The 23744-nt window shown below is 38.8% G+C and overlaps 1 protein-coding gene across 16 annotated transcripts in view; it reads right to left on the bottom strand.

Moving 5' to 3' along the window:
* LDB2 (LIM domain binding 2) overlaps positions 1-23744 on the bottom strand; it is a 395768-nt gene that overhangs the window by 73547 nt on the left and 298477 nt on the right. For all 16 annotated transcript variants that reach the window (XM_065544812.1, XM_074039456.1, XM_074039453.1 and 13 more), the window contains exons 3-5: positions 13756-13928; positions 6785-6907; positions 4003-4086 (exon numbers count right to left, since the gene is read on the bottom strand). In XM_065544812.1, the coding sequence (XP_065400884.1) occupies positions 4003-4086; positions 6785-6907; positions 13756-13928 (380 nt within the window). The remainder of the gene's footprint in view (positions 1-4002; positions 4087-6784; positions 6908-13755; positions 13929-23744) is intronic.

Raw genomic sequence — 23744 nt, forward strand, 5'->3', positions numbered from 1 at the left:
ACAAAGAAAGAGAGAAAGAAGAGAGAGAGAGAGAGAGAGAGAAAGCAAGAAAGAGAAAGAAAGCAAGAAAGCAAGCAAGCAAGCAAGAAAGAAAGAAAGAAAGAAAGAAAGAAAGAAAGAAAGAAAGAAAGAAAGAAAGAAAGAAAGAAAGAAAGAAAGAAACTCCCTGCAAGGCACATAGCAGCAATGCCTGGCACACAGTAAGTGCCCCAGAAATGTTAGCTAGTACTATGTTTCTCACTGCACCTGGGAACAATTTCTCTCCAAGAGTGTATTTGTTTTTCTTTCTTACATTCTAGGCAGTGATCTCCTTGAGGGCAGAGACCTGGCACAAAGAAAGTGTGTTAGAAATGCTTGTGAAATGAACAATGAATAAATGGGCAAACTGGATCTGGTGGTAGCTGACAAGGCTCCACAGCCAGGTCTCATTGACCTGGATGAACCAATGATCACTAAACTGCACTGCCTTCTCATGGTTGCTGAATTGGATCCCTTCGTAAAATGCCAGGCGGGCAACAGGACTTCTGCTTCCCAGCAAACGAGGCAAAGGACACATTTCCGAGTTCCTGGCTTGCTTCTCCCATTCTAGTGCTCAAGTTCTAGCACTAGAGCGTGCTGCTTACTGAAAGGCGCCATCTCCCCATGCCCCAGTACACCGAGGACATGCTTCGTGAAACCCACCACCTGGTATCGGAATACCCAACAGCCACAAAATAATGACTTCCCCATCCTGCAGGTCCCTTCCCAGCTCTGGCTTGGATAACTACTGCAGGGACACTCAGTCGGCAAGTCCCAGCCCCCTCCAGAGGTCCCAGAGGCATCCTGTAGAGGAAGTGAGACCGCACTGTGACAGAGCGCCATCTCCGCAGACTCAGCCACTTCCAGTCGTAGCTCCACGGGGACCACTGAGTCAGCCATCGTTGCACCTCTTAGCTCAGGGCACCTCTAACCTTGTCATGCTGGGATGCAACAGGAGGGAACAACAAGAGGGAACAGCAGGTGATTTGACAACCCAAATCAAATGGCAACAGCTGTTCTTGTTGTCACTTCAAAAGTACAAGGTCACCAGTGTCCCTTCCAGAGTGCTGCTGGCGAGTGTCTGTGTTCAGTCCCATCATCTGCATTCACAATGTCCACAGCTCGGTCATCCTCAGGGTCTCACCTGCTCCTCCCTCCAAGGGTGAGAGCCGCATTCGATCAGCTCTGTGTATTTCCTGACTGCAGGTCTCCGTGAGAATGATTAGAATTTCACCGGAATAAATGAACTTGTTTTGACGAAGCTAGATGGCTGTAATTGCCTACTTTCTGCTCTGCTTAATTTTGTTATGTTAGACACTGCATATTGAAATTTCAATGTCTGGAGCCTTTAAAATCTCTATCCATCCTTTCCAAAGCAGAATGCATCCGTTTTTAAAGTTCTTCAACTGCATAGTAGGTTTTGGATTCATATTTACCAACATATCCATTTGACCTCTTTTTCTGATACTGGGAGTGGCATTGAAGCTTCTTGTTACCTTATTTGCACAATACTTCAGATGACCTTCTGGGGCTTGAGGCAAAAGCCAGCCTCCTCAGATGGATGTGGAGGCTTCGGATCTTAAGGCAACTTTATAAATGAATGTATTTTGTGATTGCTCCACTGTCTTAAAAAAATTAGATGATAAGGCTACTAGAAGAATCTTAAATCCCAGTACTAAATGGAAGAAATGACCTTTGTCTGTCATTCTCAGTGACCTACCCCATATGGATAACCACCACAGAAGCCCATGTTCACTGCTTTTGGGCAATGAGTTTGAGATTCTGCTCAGCCATGACCTGTCAAGTGGCCCACGTCAGCCTGAAGGATTGTGACTAGGAAGCATGACTTCTATCCTGAGCTGCTCCTTAAGACCTGAGGATCATTCCTTGGGCTATTTCTGGCTTTGCATCTCCCTCTATTTCAGAACGCTTCACTGGAACCACAGCTGACCACATCCCACCAGCCTGTGACTACCAACTGAGGACAGAGGCCATGGCTCCACCATGAAACCCAGCAACTGGAAAACTGCCAGGAATAACGAGTGAGTGAAAAGGAATGGAATGAAGGCAGGGAAGGTAAATAGCTACTGAACCACGATTTGCAAGTCAGGAAACAAAGTAGCATTAGACATCCCCAGAATGAGAGTAGAGAGTGGGTGCTGTGTTTCTCTGCGTGGCTCCAGCACAACAAACAATGATGGGCACACAGAAGGTGCTCAATACATGATGAGAATGAACACAAATGGGGCACTTTCTGTCCCCAGGCCCTGTGCTAAGCCCTTTACATGGACTGTCTGACCCAATCCTGGAACTAAACCCTACAAGGAGCTGATGTTATTTTTGGCAAAGTGAACGAAGGCTCACTGATAGATGCTGACTCTCTAGCGAAGGCAGGAAAGACATGACCCAATTCCTATCAATATCATCAGTCTCCCATGCTCACTAGCAAGGGAGCAGCATTCTGTGGTGGAGCTCATGGATTCTAGGGTCAGGCTGCCTGAGTTCAAGTCCCAGTTCTGCCACTTGCATGTAAAGCTGGGAGACTTACTTCACTTACTGAAACCCTCGGTGCCTCACTTTGCTACAGGGATGGTAATGGGGTGCAGGGTCCGTTATGAGACTACTTCAGTCACAAGATACACAGCAAAGAACCTGACATGCAGCAATCACTGTGTTCATGTGGTAGCCTCAAAACACTACTCCCTATTGCCAAAAGCTATACATGATTTCCTTGCTATCATTGTCAGGAGAGGGGTAGTGCCTTCACAGGTCTGACCTCAGTCTTTGTGGGCCACAGGATGTGGGGACCTGGTGGGCCTTGACCACAGGGTGAAAGTCAACCATTGACAGATGACAATAAGAGGAGTGGGGAGGAGAAGGAAGGAAATTTGGTGTTTATTAATCTGTGTTAAATGCAGCTAAAAGATGTAACTAAGAATCTGTCCAAGATCTTGCTATAGGGTGAGTGACCAAGTCTAGGATAGACTTCAAAGTCTCAGCTTCCTATGTGGGGTCAGCTGAGGACACATAGTGTGGAACTTCTTTATCTGCAGGAGGAAGAGCATCTTCCCTGTTTTAAACTAAAACTCTCCTGGTCTCTGACAAGACGATATGCCCAGCAGTACAGAGCAGCCTTCTGAATTGTGGAGAGAACAACTTCATAGACCATCACGCCCCAAGCCTCGCCACCCATCCGCATTATATCAGATGCCCCACAAGAGAGCCATTCTGACTGCGGAGACCGGAGGTTTGGGAGGACACAGCCCCAGCTACCCTGGCTGGGAGCACCTGCCGTCCACCCATACTCCTGGGCTGACTTTGGTTTCCCTCTGAGCAGAGACCAGTGGGCTCTTTAGTGTTTCAGGGCCACCGCAATGGCATGGGCATGAGGATGGGCGGGTGGGGAGCACAGCTGATTCTGGCTGTTGTCAGGCCTGGATTTGGCCCTGGGGCATCTAGGCTGTAGAGAGAAAGAATCTCCTTCTTTTACCCACCACCAAATCTGTTACATGTTGTGCAGAGAGTCCTTATGAAGCCTTAGAAATATCTGTGTTTCAGCCTGGGATTGGATTTCTTCAGGAGACTCTTTGAGGCAGTATATTGATTCTCCTAAGGGATGACCAGTGCCTGGCTGGAGGCATAGGGGCAGTGAACTCACCAATAACCCATTTGAACTTGAGACAACAACAAGGGAAGCAGCAACAAAGCATTTTGCGACAATGGGACCTTGCTAGCCTTTGAATAATTAATTCCAAGAGACATATAGATATAGGACTGAACCCTGACAAATTCCAGGTTTGATGCTTTGTTAATTAAACCCCGTCCTCCATTGAAAACACACACACACACATACATCTGGTACAGAACACAGACACTGTGCTATATCACCAGTACCTCATTTTAACTTCTTGGGTCAGGATGCATATAAACCTCTGGAGTACTTTTCAAACTCACCAAAACATAAAATCATTCGATTGATCTTACCCTGAGGTAGTTGAGGGTGAAGTTTGTTAGCCCCATCCTGGTGATGTTTTTGGACAGCTGATCCAGGACCTGAGGATCTTGTGCCTAAATGGAGAAAAAACCCCACATGTATTTTATCACTACAGGATGGTCCTGAGAAAATCTCAGACTGCGCTACAGCTGCTAAGGAAATGTAATCTCGACATTGTCGATTTTATTTGGAGGGCAGGCTGCTGGAGGTAATTTAATTTACATTTCGAAGACACTTGCATATAACACTCAAGGACATTTTCAGATCAATTGTGCAAGACTGGGGAAAAACCAAACTGCTCAGATGTGCTTTCAGTCCTTGGGAGAAATGACATTACTTCCTCTTGGAGAGGCCTTGGCACTCAGGTCTCCAGCCTGAGTCACAGAACTCTGCCAGGAGAGCTCCAGGTCTAACGCCCTCTTTAGAGAAGGCAGTCCCCCTGGACTGGGCAGATCCATGCTTCAGGACTGGTCTCTGTTTCCTGCTGTGATAGTGGTGGTGTTATTACAGCCTGGGGTTGAGGGCTGTATTGGAAAACTTTGCCACTGACTCGAACTACACACACACACACACGCACGCATACACACGCATGCACACACACACACGTATATATATGGAGAGACAGAGAATTCTAACTCTCCTCCCCATTAAGCTAGTCTGGAAATAGATATCCCCAACAATTTTTATCCTGCAGGACTGTAAGAGTAAGTATCATATTTTCCAAAATGTCAGCCACATTTTAAGAAGGGATGTAAAGTACCATGGGCCACACCAAATGTTCTGTTTGGCTAGAAGAAAATGAAAATTCTTTCTGGGATCCATTTTAAAATGAGTCTCTTGGTTGATGTTCTTTCTTTCTGTTTGCCTTTCTTTCTTCCTTAATTGATATAAGCAAATTGGCACTAAACAGAGGGAGAGGGAAGTAAACATCCCCTTGTCTCCACGTCTGCCTTCGTGAGACTAGGTTATACTAATGTGACTTATTCTTTTCTGTACATACCTTTTCTCATAGTGATACTACCAATTGGATTTGTGTATATAAATAAAAAATGCAGGAGAAAACAGAGCATGTCAGTTTCATGTCAATTTCCTAAACGAGGTCTTCCCTGACATTGAGCCTATATTCTTAAACCACTCTGATGTGCTAAGAAGAGTTTGTTCTATCAAGTAGTCAGGGTCAACCTCAAGGAACTTACATATCAGTCAGAAGAGAGGAAAACTAATAATAAAGGAATGCAAAAATCTTGTTCCTGCTGCTGTGGCTACCGATGACGATGATGACAGCCAATCGCCGAAACTCGTAGAGGACACACTATAGGCCAGGCATTGTTCTAAGTGCTTTACAGTCATTAACTCTTAATTTGATGATCTGAAACATGCTTTATTACTGTACCCATCTTATAGATGAGGGACTAGAAGCACAGAGATGTCACATCATTTGCCCAAACTCACCCAAGAGCAAGGGTCCAACCCTATGTGGTCTCAATCCAGGGCCCAGGTTCCCAACTATTATCCTTTGCTGCCTTTTAGTCTATTTTGAGAATACTAGAAGTGAATATTCCAGACTTCCTCGAAGAGAGTGGAGGATGTAAACTAAGCTTTAAAAACCAAGGGCTTGGGGCATAAACAGCCAGAAATCATGGAGCAGGAAAGTGGGGTGCCACAACAAAAAGAATAAGGCTAATGGGAAGGGCAGAGCTTGCATTAACTAGTCAGAAAGAGGTGGCTGACAACTAATGTGTGGAGAAATAGCCGGGAATGGGACAGCTGGGAGACAAAGTTAGAACCACCGCGGACAAAATCTTGATTTTGCTACTTCTGGGCTAAAAAACATGGGGCAACTTATTGATTCTCTGAACCTCAGTTTCCTCACTTTTAAAATAGGAATAATACTAGCTCAACTCTCTGCCTGACTGTGAGAATTCAATAGCATGAGATACACAAAATGTTTAGCTGAAGGCCTGGCAGAGTAAAAAATCAGGAAATGGTAGTTACTGTTACGTTATTTTCTTTTGATTGTTCAGGGTCTTTAAAATTAGGCTTATGAAGTCTGATTTTGCTCCAAAGATTTTCATGGAAGCATCATGTATTATAGAGGAGAGACTTAAATTTAAGTTGATGCCTTTGACGACTTATTAAGAGATTGCACCTGACTAGTTCCTACTTACATTTAAAATACATCTCTAGCTTGGCATAGAACCCACCCTTGCACCTAATTTGTGCTCAGTAAATTTGATGTGATTTATGGTCAAACAAAACCAACAGAAGCCAAAATATTCCACTTCAAATTTAGCACCGTGATCAGGGAGGACCAACTTCTGACACGAATCTGAAGATATAGGAGTCCCATGTTCCATCAGATGGTTCTAATCAAAACTGGAAACTGTTTTCCTAACTTCTTGTTTTATTTCATTCCCCAGTTATACGTAACAGGTTTATTAGCCCAAGCAGAGCAGTAATTGATAATGACTGAATGGAATTTAAGAAAAGTACAAACTGTTTATTGAAGTAACCTCAATTTGGAGTTCAAAATAATAAAATATAAAAAAATAGTCACACAATGTACCAATCTTGGAAAGAAAAAGGGGAGAAAAGGGCCTGTGGATTAAAATGGTTGAGAACAAAACTCAATATTTAGAGTTAATTACCTAAAGCGTGACAACTACTGGAATTCTTTCACAGAGAGAGGACTGGGTTTTTCCCCTTGAGTGAAATGAAGGAGGAAAAAAAAAAAAAAAAAAAAGAAAGCAAAACAGAGATTAAATTACTTACATGCATGGCTAGGATGCTTCTCGGGACTAACTCTCGGTATTGTCTAATGGTAAAGTGCCATGTTTTTATTCTCATGAGATCATCAAAGGTGAACTCCAAGATCAGTCTGCCTTCTGTACACACCTAGAAGTGACAAACAACACAGTCATTCATTATGCACTTTGTGAAAGCCACTTTTTGTAACTCACATATCAGCTACTCAGCGTGGTCTCCCTTTCTGTCCTTGGGCAGTGCTAGCTCTTGGTAAAGATGTGACACAAGTGATGTGTCCACTGCACATGGTACAAATGTCAGCTCTAAAATCAGTGGGTTCAAGAGACTGTACAGCTGCTTATTGGCCGTGATGTGCTAGTAATTCTACTATTTACTGCTGAAACTCTATGACCCTCAGTTTCTTCGTCTGTAAATATGGAGATAAAATCCATCTTATAGTGACATTGGATCAAAAAGTTTTCCTCCACTTTCATCATCCTTCAACCACAGAGGCTTCAGCTCTTATTCTAATCTTGGTTATCCTACTCTGGGACAAAGTACTCAATAAACTCATTCATGGTTAAGTGTAAGTTACTACAACTTGATCCAACTGGAGGAAGTTTTTATTTCGAAAATGAAATTCCAGAGGACAATGCTTAACCCAAGGCAGTTAGTATCAGTTACTGACATGTGGAAAATAGAGGCATGTGTCAAGAGTATATTCCTTGAATCTCAGCACATCAGCAATGATAAATTCTGCTAGCATAAAAGGCCAGTCTTAGGGGGATGGGACACTTTATCTTTCTAAGAAAAATATATATAATTAATGAAACATAATAGAATTTTGAAGGGTCTCTTCCTTGATAGAGTAATCAGTGACAGAGTAGCATTTTAATCTTTTTTTTATATTCATAGCATTTTTAGCATGTAGTTCCTATTTTATTTACCATTCCTTTCGCTATTAACAACTTTGAAATCAAAGAAAGTGCTAGGCAATCACAAACCACTGAGCCTATGTCAACTCTGAGCTAGAAGTGGCGGTAGTGTATTGGTTCAGTTTAAATAGTTACAACTCATTAATCAGACCATTTCTGCCCTAGGAAAGCAGTACAAAATAGTGGGTGCATACTTTGGCATCAGAGGGTACTGGTTTTGAATCCCAATTCTACTTTTTACTTATTCTGGAAATTTGGGGAAAATCTAATAAATTCCCCAAATTCCAGTTTTTCTCATCTGTAAAATGGAAATAGAAATATCCTTGGGTAAGGATGTTAGGAAAATACATTAAATAAAGTTATGTACGTAGGCTACCTGGAATTCTGCCTGGCATGTAGTAGGATAGCAGTAAATGATAGCGCTGCAGATAAAAAGAATGCTACCCAAGAAAACACAAAGCCCTAGACCAGTAATGGTCATCGTGTGCCACCTGAGACCTAGGGCTTCACTAGTGGCGACATCTCAGGGGCTCTGCTGGGAGGAACTGGGCCTCCATCTCGGCTTTGAGATCCTCATTGACTTTCTGGATTTCACTGAGCAGCTTTGATTTTTCAGTTTTTTACTGCATTGGGCTTCTGATCAAGCTTTTTGGAGAAAGATTTCCTAGACTAAAAACAAACATACAATACTCCAGACACTTGAAAAAACACTCAAAAACAAATAAACAAATAAGTAAAAATTAATTAACTGAAGAGAGAATGTAAGTATTTGTAAAACTACAGTCCATGAAGATAGTGAACAATTTATATCAGCCTTTTATGAAATATTAATAATTACTTTCTTCTTTGGAAATTTAATACAAAACACCATCACTAATTGGGTTGCAACTTGGTCCACAGGACTGGGTTGGGTGCATTCCATGCGCTCAAATTGAAGGTAACATGTTCTTTCAACAAGTCAAATGCCAGTACAGGAGAATTACTAACAAGTGTTGATGGGACACTACTCGAGAAAGATGCTGTTAATGTGTGCCATCTTTGTCTTATCAAAGACCTCAGAGACACTGTGGGATAATTGTTGATAATCTGGGTGAAGACCTTTGCTTCAGATCCAATTAGCAGGATCTGTGGGTAAACTCAGGCATGTGGGCACCTTGCCTTGAAACCCCTTGACTGTATAGTCTTCAGAGCCTTGTTTCTGGTGTCTCAGCCATGAGAGTTGAGTGCATAGAAATGGGAGAAGACTTCAGTGTCCCCAAACCTCTCCCCTTGAGCATCATCAACTTTGGAATTAATTTACCAAGACATTAAAAAGAGTTGCATGGAGATTAAGCCACACAATTCCCCCTGGGGTGTCGGCATGACAGAAGCCACCTGTGGTGACAGCTTTCACAAAAGGGAGGTAGCTATGGGGAGCCATCAACAGTGAAATGTCTTGACAAAAACAGGACAGGGATATTTGGATGCTATAATCCTCTTTTTAAAGGGGGAGATTATTGGATATTTAAACAAATACTAGCTTAGTTAAATGTCAGCGTTTAAAAAATTATCTAGTATATTTGTTTTGCACTTGTGAACCACAAACGCAGGGCAGGTGAAGGGTCTGGTTTACTTCTATTGGGAGAGAATTTCATAATGAGAAAGCATGTATGTAGTCCTACTGACAGATGACTCAATTGGAGCATCTGTAAGGTCAAGTTAAATTGTGTCCTTTGTTCACGGTAACAGAGTGAGCTAGTTGGGGACCTTTCTTGCAGTCAAACTGTCATGGGCCTACAAATGGAAAATTGCAGCAAGCCTTGGGCTCCTCTAATTTTCAGTCAAAACCAAGGGTTTAACTGGGGTATAGCATGTGCAAGGCAGGAATCTTTAGAATCAAATCTGAGTTGACTATGTTTTCTTTAAGGAAAAATAAATGACTTCCTTGAATGAAAGGTCAGAGGAGGATTTTGGTCATGGCTGGTCTTCCCCAAGTAATTACACCCACACCTTCCAGGGCCTAGACAGCCACTCCACACCCTGTACCCATCGTAGAAATTAAAGGAAACCAAAGGCTTTGTGATTTGCTTTACATGCAACAGCCAGCAAATGGAATGGAGGCAAATAAGAGAAAATATATACGTATTTCCTATTTAGAAATTATAAAAAACAGGCATAGCCTATAAAAGGCAATTAACATATTCTCTCTTCAGAAAAAAAATTCTGTGCATTCCTCTTAATCAATACAATTAATGTAGCTTTTATCTGAAGTCGGCCTTTTTTTTTTTTTTTAAAAAAAAAGATGCCTTTCACTTGGAATCCAAAATCAAAAGGGTCCCCAATTAAGAAAACATTTTCTGTTGTGCTGAATTCATGTTACCGTACTGTGAGCTCTGACATTTTGTTTCTGTGGTAACCAAAATCAGCTGATTAGTTGGCATGGCAACAGAAAAGATGTAATCCCAGCAGACACACTCTAATCAATGCCCCCAGTACAGATGGTCTCCGGAGGATCAACAAGAAAGAGGCTGGCAGGCATTCAGCCGATCACGTGCTAGCTTGAGACTAGGCCAGGAACAAGAGAACTAAAAAAGAACATTTCTCAAACTAACCAGTAGCTTTTTAACCCTTTTCTTTCTTTGGCTAATTGTAACGCAATATTGACTGTATATTTAGCTGTATAATACAATGATTCTCATATAGCTTTGATGAAATCAGGTGTGCTTGTTAAGTGGGAGTGTTTATATAATTTTCTTAGTTTGTATGCTTGGAACAGCATGCATGGAATAGTGCTTTTAGATTAACAGTTGTGCAAAGCTCATTGTATTTTCCTTAGTGGTACTTCATATGTAAATACATACATATGCATTATACATATATATATATATACACACACACACAAACATACACATGATCTGATCATTGATATTATAACTTGGTTAGAGTCAGGAGAAGAGTAGAAATTCTGAAATCTAATGTGGTATACAGGCTAAGGTAAGAAGGATGAACTGTCAAAGACATAAGTAAGTATTCATATAGGAAAACTGGTGGGTACACTTCCATGGTACTTCTCTGTAGCAGTAAATACTTTCATAATAACAAATTGAGAACAGAGAAAACATAAACCAATCTTTATAGAGATGATAAGAGTGTCCAGTAATGGCCAGAACTTTGTTGCGGTTTGTAAAATCTAAAATTAACCCCAAGAATGTACCCTAGAAAGTGTTCCTCCCCAGAATCCACCCATGTTCACATCCTCAAAAATAAATATTACTCGGAGTCTTAAATTCTGAAAACCTTGGTGTCTGCTCTTCTGATTATTAAACCTTGTTTTCTGTTTGATTAAAAAACTGAAAACACAAAAGAAAGGCTTTATAATGTGTGTTTTAAAATTCTAATTACACATTTATCCATAATCGATAATGTTCCTGGTATCAGGAAATTGCAAAATGCTCATGATACTCCCGAGGAATAGTTAATATTTCTGTTGATTAGGATTGCAGCTGATTTTTGAATCATGAGTTGACCAAATTTTCATAAAAGCAACTCAGAACCACTGGGTCAAATGCTATTTGGGGAATGAGAGTTTATTGATAGCCTAAATTAGAACACTGCGATGCTGCCTGCACACAGTATGCTAAGTACTAATAGCAGGCTTCCCTTTAAAAATAAGCATTGGCTTCTGGACCCTTTTTCTTTGTAAAAAGGTCTGAAAGGTCATTAGCCCACTGTTTTGTAGTAAACAGTCATAATATTTTATTACATGTAAATGAGTTATTTTTAATTAATATAAGAACAATAATATTGGAAAGGTTTTTGAGTATTATAATAATCACCAAGGAGCAAAAAAACAAAAACCAAAAAATCGAGAGAGGAAAAAAAGAAAAAAAATGGATCCTTTCAAATTTCCTAAAAATAAATGTGCATAATTAGCATCTGGACTAAGTCCACGTAACTGAGCTCCATTTCTCAGAAAGTGATATTTTTCATCACGGTATGGAAATATTCATTTCAAAAGTCGGCAAATATACTTCCTTGGAGTCGCGTCAGATGGGTGGTCCAAACAATTGCTGCTTGGGGCAAGGGAGCTGTGTGCGGGGGAGTGCTCAGGTCTTTCTGGTGACTGCCTTAGACACCTGAACAAACCACTCAACCATCTGAGAGGAAAATTTCAGGATAAGAAAGAAAGCAACACAGGAAAACCCTAGTTTCTGGATTTGAATGAAAATAACACTTTATCGATTTGTCAGAAGAATGGGATTCTTTTCTATCTAAAACAAGTCCCAAATGTTCAGCACTAAACCTTCAGAGAAGCTATGTTCATTTATGAATCAGTTTTGGCCTGAGAAAGAAAGAAACTGAGTAAATATATAAAAGGACTACGACAAAATGCATTTTTATTTTCAATGGCTACTGGCTTTGGAAGCAACTCCTTAATTACAGCAAAGCTTTTAATTTAATTATCATGGATTTTTTTTCCCCCTTACAGCATAAGGAGTTGGTATGTTTCTCTTGAATTACCTAAAAATAAACACTAAGCCTAGAGGAAAAAAGAAAAAAAAAAAAAAACAATAAGGAAGCAGCAGAGAAAGGCTTTCTCTGCAGTGCTAAGACTTTGTAACACTAGAAATGAATGGCTCGCAAAATGAATGGCTTCCATGTCCCTCTGATCTACAAGATTATGTAAATGTTCTGCATCTCCAGAATGAAGTGAGACATGGACAGATTAAACCATCATTCAGGTGATCATTACTTTCCATGTAGCAAAAGTCTATTGCCAGCCAGGACTTCTGCATCCAGTGTGAAGCTTCTTTGTCTCTGAATGACAACTTTCCTCTCTGCCTGTTTAGACCAGGAAGAAAGAAAAACCCTACCCTTTCCTACATTTTAAAAAGTCTACTGACAAAATTAAGATGCCATAGAATCAATGGTATTTGATGATTTGTTTTTGCATTTTATAACCATTTCCTTTGCCTTTGGTTTTGTACACCAGCATGGGTACTGGAGAGATGAAACTATACCAACAAGATCAATGAATAAATAAATATATTTTTATTCTTGCAGCAAAATTGCATAAGTAATAACATCTTCAGTTTCATACATTGGGCTTTTGCAGTTAACCCTGATGATTCAACCTCTCTTAAGCATAAAGAGAGGGTTGTCATTTGTGTTTTGAACTGAAAGAGATAGCTGCTATCATTAATATCACAAATTAGTTTCATGTTGAGTGTTAGTGAAAATGCAGTGAACTAGTGTTCATTAAAATAAACTTCTGTTTGTCAGATTCTGTGATTAAATATTTGTTCTTACTAATTTTTCTACCTGCAAAAGGACATAAAGAGATTATCTGTAGTGTTCCAGAAAGGTCTTTGGTGAGAGGGAACACTCCATATGTCAATTTTCTATGTAGGGCAAGGATCGTAGATCTAAAATGTATAGAAGATGAGGTTAAAGATCTGTCTCTTCTGTTTTTCATTTCACAGCCTCCATGGGGCTTTGAATTCAGCCTCAAACATTGTGATAATCTGATCCTGACACTTGACCTCCCCTCATTCACTCTTTTATAGGTATACTTGTTCAGCTGCTTATTGAATTCCCTAATTTCATTGACTTTTTAAAGTTTTTATGTTCCTTTACAGATTACAGTTGGGTCATGGTTAGAGGATTCTTCCCTTATTCAAATTTGAATTCAGCTCCAAAAAGTTATTTCAGTAACAAAGCACAAATACAATGCTGACCACGCAAAAACAGGATATGTTCCTTCAGCTATAGTAGATATTTTGTATAAAACAACAATTCTAATCTAGCAACTAAAATTTAAAAGGCAGTAGAACCTCTCTTCCTCTTAGTTTTTGGCTCCCTCCTCTTTGATTTTCATGTGCTCAGTATCTTGTGCACACATCTTAGAACAGTGTTCACCCCAAGAGTCAAGCCATGTCACAGACAAGGAAGATTCTCTCATGGTGTTGAAAGTATCTGGGAGATGAGCAATCAGCCCCAGGTTCCATAGGAAAACCATAATTATTATTATTTAATGCACTCAGAGTAGGAAAAGCCGGGCATGTGACAGAGCCTGTCCTGTACCTTGGTAAACATGGGCTTCCCGTGCTGGGTGACCATGGTACACTGGTCGCAGTCCACCGTGATGGATGAGTTGTGGTATGACTCTTTCGAGTGTTTGAGAATGTAATACAGGTCGGTCACCCCTCCTTCAAACACAGTGCTAAAGTAACGGGGGATGAGGGTCCTGCCGATAGCTGGGAGAGAAACACAGAGAAACAAACCATTAACAAAAATATCCCACCAGCCCCACACACCCAACACCATTGCCAAACCTCCTAAAACCGGATACTGATCATCTCAAGAAACCATAGCAAGAGGCAAATTTCTCTTTAAAAACAGCCGTGACCCTTCTGGGTTACAGTTAATAAAATATAATCCCCAACTATTCAGGAAAAATGTGTCCAGTCATCTCTCCAGATTTTGTGTCCACTGCAAGTCAATAAAATAAGGGTTAGTACTTTAAAAATAATAGGAGGGAAACGCATGAACTACTTTGGACCTTGTATACTTTTGGAATGAACATGTTTGTAAAAATAAGACACTTCCAATCTACTTGGACTTTTTAAATGCATCATGTATAGGCCAGTTACCCAGTCATGTTTTATTTTTATTATTAGTAGTGATAATATAAATAATGCTTTGTAGTGTGTAAAGTATTTTGGTATTCTCTCATTGGATCTTCAGAACAACCCCAAGAGAGTGCAGGACTGATACCTGAAAATGTTATTATGGTGGTGGGGGGCGGGTGAGGAGGTTATTTTGAATGTTTCAAGATCACATGACTTGTAAGTAAATATTTGGGGTCTCTAACTGCATGTCTATAAACACCTAAAATATCTGCTCTTCCCAACACTATGTCTCTGACTGCTTTAAACAATGGAAATCTTTAAAAAATAATTCCCATCTCCATATACAAAGAGATCCATAACTATGTAAATGCTGATTATTCTACCTGCTTTTGGAGCTGTATAAGATATCTCTCTAGAATAAAAGGCTCATTTTAAGAGAAGTTGATCCCTTTCACTTGGTCTAAATTGGTCTCTTTCATTCCATGTGTCTGGTCCTGCCCCATTTTAGTTTCAGCGATTGTGTAAGTAGCTGGGCCTTTCTGACATAGGACGCTTAGAAATCTCTAACAAGCCCTTTTTTCAGCAGTGATGTGAAATCCTCTTACACTGAAAATCCCAACTCATAATATCAGGAATTTTGCCTATGTGCAGATTTTAAGGCAAAGTTCTAAAGCACTCTTAAGCAATCCAAGGTTTTTAATAAATCTCTTACATTCACTATATAATACCCTTTGAAAGACAAAAATAATGTTTAAGATAAATAAACTACCGAAGAAAGCTTTAGCTAGGAAAGATCACCCAATCGTCACTTGAATGTTTTAAAATATTTAATTTCATTATAAAAGAATCAGTGATAATCCATTTTGTATGGATCTATATCTCTTTTGTACATGAACTTGGAAAAAATAAGTATAAAGGAAATACCCTGCCAAATTGTTTTCTGAAATGATTTTAAGGAATCCCCATACAGATGACTAGTCTCTAAATAATTTACACAGTTGTCATTGCCTCATATTTGCTGCAGGTAAAATCAATCAACAAGTGTGTGCTAAATATTCCAGGATTTTCAGTGATTCCATCCTAGATAATCCTTCTACATGCATTTTCTAAATACTGCCTAATCTCTAATACTGCATGCTCATTTTCTAAATATAAAATTCAAATGAGAGTAATTTGAGTCCACCATGTCCTTTAACAAATGCATAGCTAATATTATAAAGAAAACTTTGTAATGCTAAAATCCGTATTGTACTTCACTACACAGATAAAATTAATTGAATGCATTTCAAATATTCTAACTTAAAGCTAATTATCATAAATCAGCCTAAGTAATTTGACAATTTGGGATTCATACTGTTGAGAATAAATGCAAACTATAAAAATGCAGATGTAGGCCAAAGAATTGTCACATTAAAAAGGTTATGGCAAATAACCACCATTGGATTAGGAACATTATACTTTATTTATCATGAATCCTGCACAAGTTAATTCCTTTAGATCACTGTTTGCTACATAGCACCATCGTTTTCATTCATAGTAAAATAGAAGTTGAAAGGGAGAAACGTTTGAGAGTCTTTAACTTTAAACCTAAGTTTTTAATTACTTGCCCAAATCCAGAAAATGTACAAATTATATTGTAAATACACTTAAAGAGAAACATAGCTTTGCGTTATTGAATAATTTCTAGCACTCTAGGAAATGGTTGCCATGGATACTGGAGGTTTGTTTTCAGTCCTGTTTCCTTTGAGAGCCTGCCCTCCCATTTTTCCATGGTCCTGTTTAGACGATTAGTCACAAAGGTTCATTATCCACCGTAGTAGACTAAACCCACAGTCCGGTGGCCGCAGTAAACCATGACAATGGTATTCACGCCCTTGAGTATGCAGTCTCCTCTCCATAAATCTGAGCTTGGCCCTGTGATCTGCTTTAATCAATTGAATGTGGCATGAGTATCCTTGTATCAGTTTTGGGCTACACCTTTAAAAGAACTGGAAGCTTTCACTTTGTTCTCAGGAAGAAGTCAGTTGCTACATACAAAGTCCTGCTACTCTAAGACTGCCAGACCATGAGAAGCCCAACCTAGTCATGTGGAGAGGTCATGTGAAGGAGAACTGAGTCTTCCATCCAGCAACCCCAACTGAGCTTCCAGCCAACAAACAGCACTAACTTGCATGGGAGAAGCTGTCCAGGAAGTGAATCCTTGAGCTCCAATTGAGCTGCCTCAAGCTGGTGTCACATGGAGCAAAGACGAGCTGTCCCTGACATGCCTTGCACAAACTTCAGAATCATAAGTAAATAAAAGAAATGTTTGTATTTTAAGCCAACATGTGTTGGGGTGTTTTTTAATGTATCAGTAGATAATTTTCAACCACACTAGCCACAAAGGTAGTCAAATAAGAATTCTTCCCTGAAAGAAAGAGGGAAGTTTTGCCAGGAAAAACTTGCAAGTCATGGAAATATAGGAGGCTGAATACAGAAGAAAAGCAAAGCAAATTGACAGAGAGGCTTCATGGGCTGATTTGGGCCCTAGTCTCAGCTGGGAATAAAGCCAATGCCATCCCTCAGAGGTCACACTTGTGTGAGGTGTGCCCCTCCTTTTCTTTCTTTCTTTTTTTTTAATTGGCTCAAGCTGGTTCATGTTGGATTTCTGTCATTTGCAAATAGAGAAATCCTGACCACTGCAGTCCTCTTCCGGCATGGACAGAGTAGTAAACACTGAGAGAATAAAGAGGAAGTGATGAGAGCGATCAGCTACAAGAGATAACTGACTCTCCGTGCAACACACTGTGTTAGAAGCTGCAGGAGATTAAAAAGGTGTCAGAGATTGTATTAGTTTCCTGTTGTTGCTGTAACAAATTACCACCAACGTAGTGGCCCACAACACCACAAACTTATTATTTCATAGTCCGGACAATCAGACATAGGGCTTGCTGGGCTGAAGTCAGGTTGTCAGCAGGGCTGAATTCCTTTCTGGAAGTTCTCAGGGAGAATCTATTTTCTTGTTTGTTTCATCATCTAGAGGATGTTCACACACCTTTCATGTGGCCCCTTCCTCCATCTTCAAAACTCACAGGGGGAAGTTGGGGCCTGGCGAGGCATCATTCTCACTTCCTCTTCTGCCTCCCTCTTAACTTTCAGGATCCTTGTGATTCGCGCTGAATCCATCCAAAGAATTCAGGATAATCTCCCATCTCAAGATCCTTAACTTATGAGATCTGCAAAGCCCCTTTTGCCATGTAAGGTCACATTCACAGATACCAGGAATTCAAACCCGGATATCTTGCAGGGGGCACTATTCTGCTTCCCACAGAGACTATACTTGCCAACAGCTTCTGTTCTACAAAGGAGAGCAATCAAAAATACAAGAAACACACGCATACACCGTGCACACATGCATGCAATGTGCAATACATAAATAATGTGCAGTGAATGGGACAGACAGCCAGAACAAAATCCCATGCGCCTGAAGAAATCATTCTATTGATCATTCATCAATTTCTTCTGTAAACATTCACTGAACCTGGAGTAGGTATAAAGCTCCATGGTCGACGGTCGATGCTGCAAACACAAATTTTTGTCCCTCTCTTTCAGATTCATTTTTGAATTTGAATTAGATTTTTGTCCCTGCCTTTCAAATTCATTTCTATCAGGAGAGGTAGCAAGTATCTAAGTATCTATAACATGATGTGATCGCTGATAAAGCTTAAAACTGGATTTATGATTTTGAACTCTTTATCAGTATCTCCTGTATCCTGAATTCGATGTACAATTTTATCATTTCTGAAGCTCTGAGATTAGCAAGTTCTTTTAATGCAGTCAACCATGCCACTGCATTGCACAGTCAGATAAAAATGACTAAATCAGTGAACATTTCAGATGTAGGTTCAGCGGTCACCTAACTCGACAGCCACACCAGTTCCAAATCTATTTAGATTTTATACTGTTACATTCACATGTCAAAGTTACACTTTACATTTATACTTTTATCCCTGGAATTAAAATAATTTAAATATTGATATACATAAATCTACATTGTGCTCCTATGAAAAGGATTATGTCTTCTTTTGTTTTTTTAATTTTTTTAAATTTTAATTTTTTTTTTTTTTTTTTTTTTTTTTTTTTTTTTTTTTTTGAGACGGAGTCTCGCTCTGTCACCCAGGCTGGAGTGCGGTGGCCGGATCTCAGCTCACTGCAAGCTCCGCCTCCCGGGTTCACGCCATTCTCCTGCCTCAGCCTCCCGAGTAGCTGGGACTATAGGCGCCCGCCACCTCGCCCGGCTAGTTTTTTGTATTTTTTAGTAGAGACGGGGTTTCACCGTGTTAGCCAGGATGGTCTCGGTCTCCTGACCTCGTGATCCGCCCGTCTCGGCCTCCCAAAGTGCTGGGATTACAGGCGTGAGCCACCGCGCCCGGCGATTTTAATTTTTTATATTTTCAATATTGTTGGAGTGAGATTAAGATTATAGTAGATTATAATGGCGATGGTATTTTTCTAACACATTTAGATCAAAGCTCCAAAAGTTGGGAAGTGTGGAGAGCCAGATAACACAGGAAGATTTTCTGTGATGTTAGGTGAGTAAAATATACCATACATTATTTATCTATGTATTCATGAAAGATAAAAGAAAATCATACATTAAATTATTCAGGTGCTGAAATGTGTATAAACAATGTTTAAATTATACCCTACACTTTATAGGTAAATATGATTAGTCCAGAAATAGCTAAGATTTTATTCATAGCTAATTGTGCTGTGGATCCCTGCCTTCAAGCTCCTCAGGGAGATTTTCACTGTTGTTCTGTTTCGTTTACATCCATCCCTACTCCCTAGAAATTCTTGCTATGGAAGTTGATAGGGTGATGGTGTGGTGGAGGCAGGATCTAGCTTCTATCTTTTCTTGTAGGTATTACTTGTAGATATTAGGCTATCTACCAGATATTCATTGATGTTAACTAACTTTTTTCCTTATTTAGAAACAAAATGGTGTAATACAAGCTGGGAGATCATAAAGAAGACATAAACTACTGTGCATCCTCCCCAAAGCAGAAGGTCTGCCTTTTAGAGCATTTTATCTCTTTTAGTAATTATGAAATGCATTAAAAAAAACTCTTAAGGATGTTTATAAGTAATTCACGTGAAAGAAACTGCATGTAGAAAATAACCACAGAGGAAAATATTCAAACTAGTTATTGAAATACAAAGTTAAAATAATAAAAAAAGATTAAAACATAAACCTGGTGAGGTTGTGGTAAAATAGACATACACAAATACTTTTAGGGAAATCAACGTAGTGATTGCTTCTTATTTTGAGAGTTTCTAACTCTCTAGAAGTCTGTTAGCTGGGACTCTAAGCTCTTGGTAAATACCCTTACCAAACTGCTACTCTCAAGTTTATGTTTAAGTGCTCTGAAGTTCTACAAGTCTTTTGAGAAAACATCATCTAATGTGAGACTTTTTAATTTGGGGGCATAAATTAAAATTTTAAATGCCTGTAATTTATGTGTTTCAAAGACAATTCGCTTCCAAGAAATAAAAGGGGTTGAGAGTCTGATTTTAATAAAATGTGAAGTAAGAGGAAAATTTGTTACTAACAATATATTAATGCCATTTGACATATGATCATTATTTAGCTGATGATTTTGCAACTCTGAAAAGAGAGAACCATATAACCAAGCATATGTTTTTAATTAGGCAAACGTTTTAATTATATTAAAATTATTTACTATACTAGGATTTAAAAAATTTGTATCTAAACATGAAAATAGATAAATTTGTTGGCTAAATCTGGGTAGTTTTATGTGGTTCTGCTAAAGCTACTGCAGTTCTGCTATATGTCAAAAATCCAAATGGAAATTCTATTATTCAGATACATAATAAACACCAAGAGTCATTAAACTTTAAACTTATCTGTATTCAGAAATCAGTAAATGCATTATGCTGACCTGCAAATGAATATGGTCCTAGGAGTGAGATAAACAAGACTGATGATTTCATTTATAGTAAATAACCATTATATATAGCCAAAACAATAGCAGTAAAATATGCTTGACCTGTGATGGGGGTGATACTAGTTCAAGGTAGATCTCGTTGTTCTTGATGAAGGGAATGCAAGTTGAATTAATTAATTAATTTTACTTTTATAAATTGGCATAACTTTCATTCTAATATGCCTTATTTTCTCAACCAAACTAATTTACTTGAATATTTTCTCTCTGATGATCTGTCTTGCTATTTCAAAGATTTGTTTATTTCATATATACTTATTAAGTAACTACTACAGGCCAGATATTGTTCTAGGTGCTAGAAATAGACAAGTAAGGAGACAGAGAATAAACCTGATGGCTCGGGAAGGCCAACTAGTTTAGATTGGCCAGTCTGGAAGGCTGCCGTGAAGAAGTGATGACGGAGATGAGTCCTAATTGAACAAAGCCATGTGAAGATCTGGAATTAAAGAGGTCCAGGCCCAGGAACCATAGGGGCAAAAGCCCTAAGACAGGAATGAATTTTGATTGAATGGGTTTGGTGTGTTATGGTATCAGAAGGAAGGTTTTGTGGCAGGAGGGTGGTCAAAGAGAACAAGATGATAGTGATGAGGTCACAGAAAGAGGCAGGGTCAGATTATGTGGGACTTTCTAAACCATGGCAAATGGCTTCCATTTTATCCTTAGTGCAATGTCAAGACATTGAAAGATTTTAGCCAATGATATAATTTACTCTGTTTTTCCTAAATGCACTTCCAGCTGCCAACATGGTCTCAAAATGCCATAAAAATTTTTGATCCTCTTATAAATTTAATAGGCATTTTTTCTTCCACTTTCTACCTACCAAATTTTTAATAACTTGACCAAGACTTCAGTCACCCTATCTCACACTAGGTGCTAAGTGCTAGAGAAACAAAGATGACTAAGACAGACCCCATTCCTGCTGCTACAGAGCTTTTGATCAAGCAATTCTTAGCATCATTAATTCACCAATTAAAAGTGTGTCATGGCTCCATCTTGTCTCTCCTGTTTCCCCATTGTCTGACACACAATAATGAATGAGTCAATGCAATAAATGTGTGAGTTTATAGGTCCCAAGTCATAGGAGCTTACATGTAAACCTGATAGAATTCATCTCATTTAATTGAACCCAGTACTTCGACATATTCAGATTATTTTGGGTCTTAATTCTGTCAGTGATACTATGGGCTATTTATTCTAGATGTGTGTCTTTCATGGTGGCAAAACTCTTTCGACTTTGATCCAAAGTACAGACAATAACATTGTACAGGAGAAGTCCACAGCAATGGAGACCTCCTTCTAACTGGACTTCTTAGTATGAATCAAGCACCCTCTAAGTATGAAATTGAAGTCCTTTAATGACTTCCATAATAAGTCCATGCTCTGTTACTAATGGCTCATAAAGATAGTACAGAGTCCATGGGGAAAGAGTGAGGTGTCAGAGAAAGACCCAAGCTGAGGGATACAGAGACGTAAATCAGGCACAGAGGGTGGGGGAAGAGAGTGGTCCCGGGAGAAGCAACAGCATTAGTTAGAGAAGGTGATATATTTCCATCATCTAGGCTGCTGCCTTGGTCAGATGTTACATATTTATGCCTTGGAAGATCTCATCTGGATAAGCTACTCCATTACACAGAGCTCTTGCTCTCTTCTTATGATGGTACAATATCCTTTTAGTTATTAAAATTTTAGGATGTAGTTTACATCTGGTAGATTTATTTTTGCCCTCTGTATTACTCTTTTATGTCAGCATTGTCATAACTGTACTGTTTTTTATTCTTCATATGAATCTTAAAGTAATTATGTTAAATTCAAAAAAGAAACACGGAGAGAGATTGATTCAAATTAAATTAAATGTACTAAGAAAAAGTTGACATCTTTACAATATCCAATGTTCCTATAAAGGAATATGAAATGCATGTCCAGTTGTTTAAATCTTTATTTTTATCTTTAAAAAATTCCCTAGTTTTTCTCTTTTCTTTCTTTTAGAGAAAGGGTCTCACTCTGCCACCTGGGCTGGAGTGCAGTGGTACGATCATAGCTCACTGTAACTTCGAACTCCTGGGCTCAAAGAATCCTCCTGCCTCAGACACCCAAGTAGGCTGAGAACACGGGTGCCACCATGACAGGCTAAATTTTTTACTTCTTTATAGAGACAGGGTCCAGCTGGTCTTGAACTCCTGGCTTCAGTGGATCCTCCTGCCTTGGCTTCCCAAAGGGCTGGGATTACAGGCATGAGCCATAGTGCCTGGCCACCAAAAAATACGTTGCACCCTCTGAGGTTTGTAGTTTTCTATATTTGGATACTTAACATTTCTTAAGATCCTTGAATATTTTAGTTATGCTAAATGGTTAATGGAATTTTAAAAATTGTATTTCCATTTGTAACCCAGGCATTTAACTGAATACTCATTAATATTAATAGTGTTTTGGGAAGGTTTTAAAAAGTTTTCTGGACAAAATAATCTATTATTCCCAAATATTGATATTTTTATTCCCTTTCTCCTTACCTATATATAGATCCTCCTTTCCTATATATAGTCCTGTTCTAACCCTTGCAATAACATGAGAATATATATATAAGAATGTATATATATTGCAATAACATTGCAATAAGATGAGAAAATATGTGTGTATATATATATATTGTGTGTGTGTGTGTATATATATATTAAAAAAAAAACAGAACGTTCAGAAAAAAATTTAAATAATGAGGGAAGTAGTGGGCATTCTTTTTTCCCCTTGATAGTTTTAGGGAATGTATCTAGGACTAGGGGAAGTACTAAATGTTGATTTGAGATCTTGTTACTTACTATGGAAAGAAAAACAAACAATTATTCTATTCCTTGGTTTTATGACTTCTTTCTTTTTAATCCTGATAAACGTCTAATTTGACTGCATGCCTTTTCAGTAATAAAGTAATTTTCCTTTTGAAAACTATTCATTAATATATTATCAATTATTGAATACCTTTTCTACTCTTAGCATAAACCTTACATTCTCTTATGCACACATATACCACATTTTTGGATAAATTTAACTTATGAATTAATTCATTCCTTTCACAAATGTCAGTAAAAGCAGTGCCCTATTTGAGCCACTTGCTGGATGCTAAGTTAGAAAGATAGGGCCAACAAAAGGTTTAGTCCAGTAATTCCCAGCAGCATTTCCTAATCCCAATGGATTCCTAAAGGTCTTAAAACGCAACTTTAGCTAGTTCCATGTTTTTTTTAAAAATCATTAAAAAGGAACATACTTAACATGTTTCTTTGATTCGAGTAGGATGATCTCAACTATGGTAATACTGATTAGCTCTTGATTAGTGATCATGAATGGCACTTAACAGATGTGGAAAAAAAAAATACAAAATGCCGACAATTATTTAATAAAAGTAATTAGGTTATCTATGATTATTTTCCACACCTTCCTTTTAATAGGA

Source organism: Macaca fascicularis, chromosome 5 (assembly GCF_037993035.2).
Source record: "Macaca fascicularis isolate 582-1 chromosome 5, T2T-MFA8v1.1".
Lineage (NCBI taxonomy): Eukaryota > Metazoa > Chordata > Mammalia > Primates > Cercopithecidae > Macaca > Macaca fascicularis.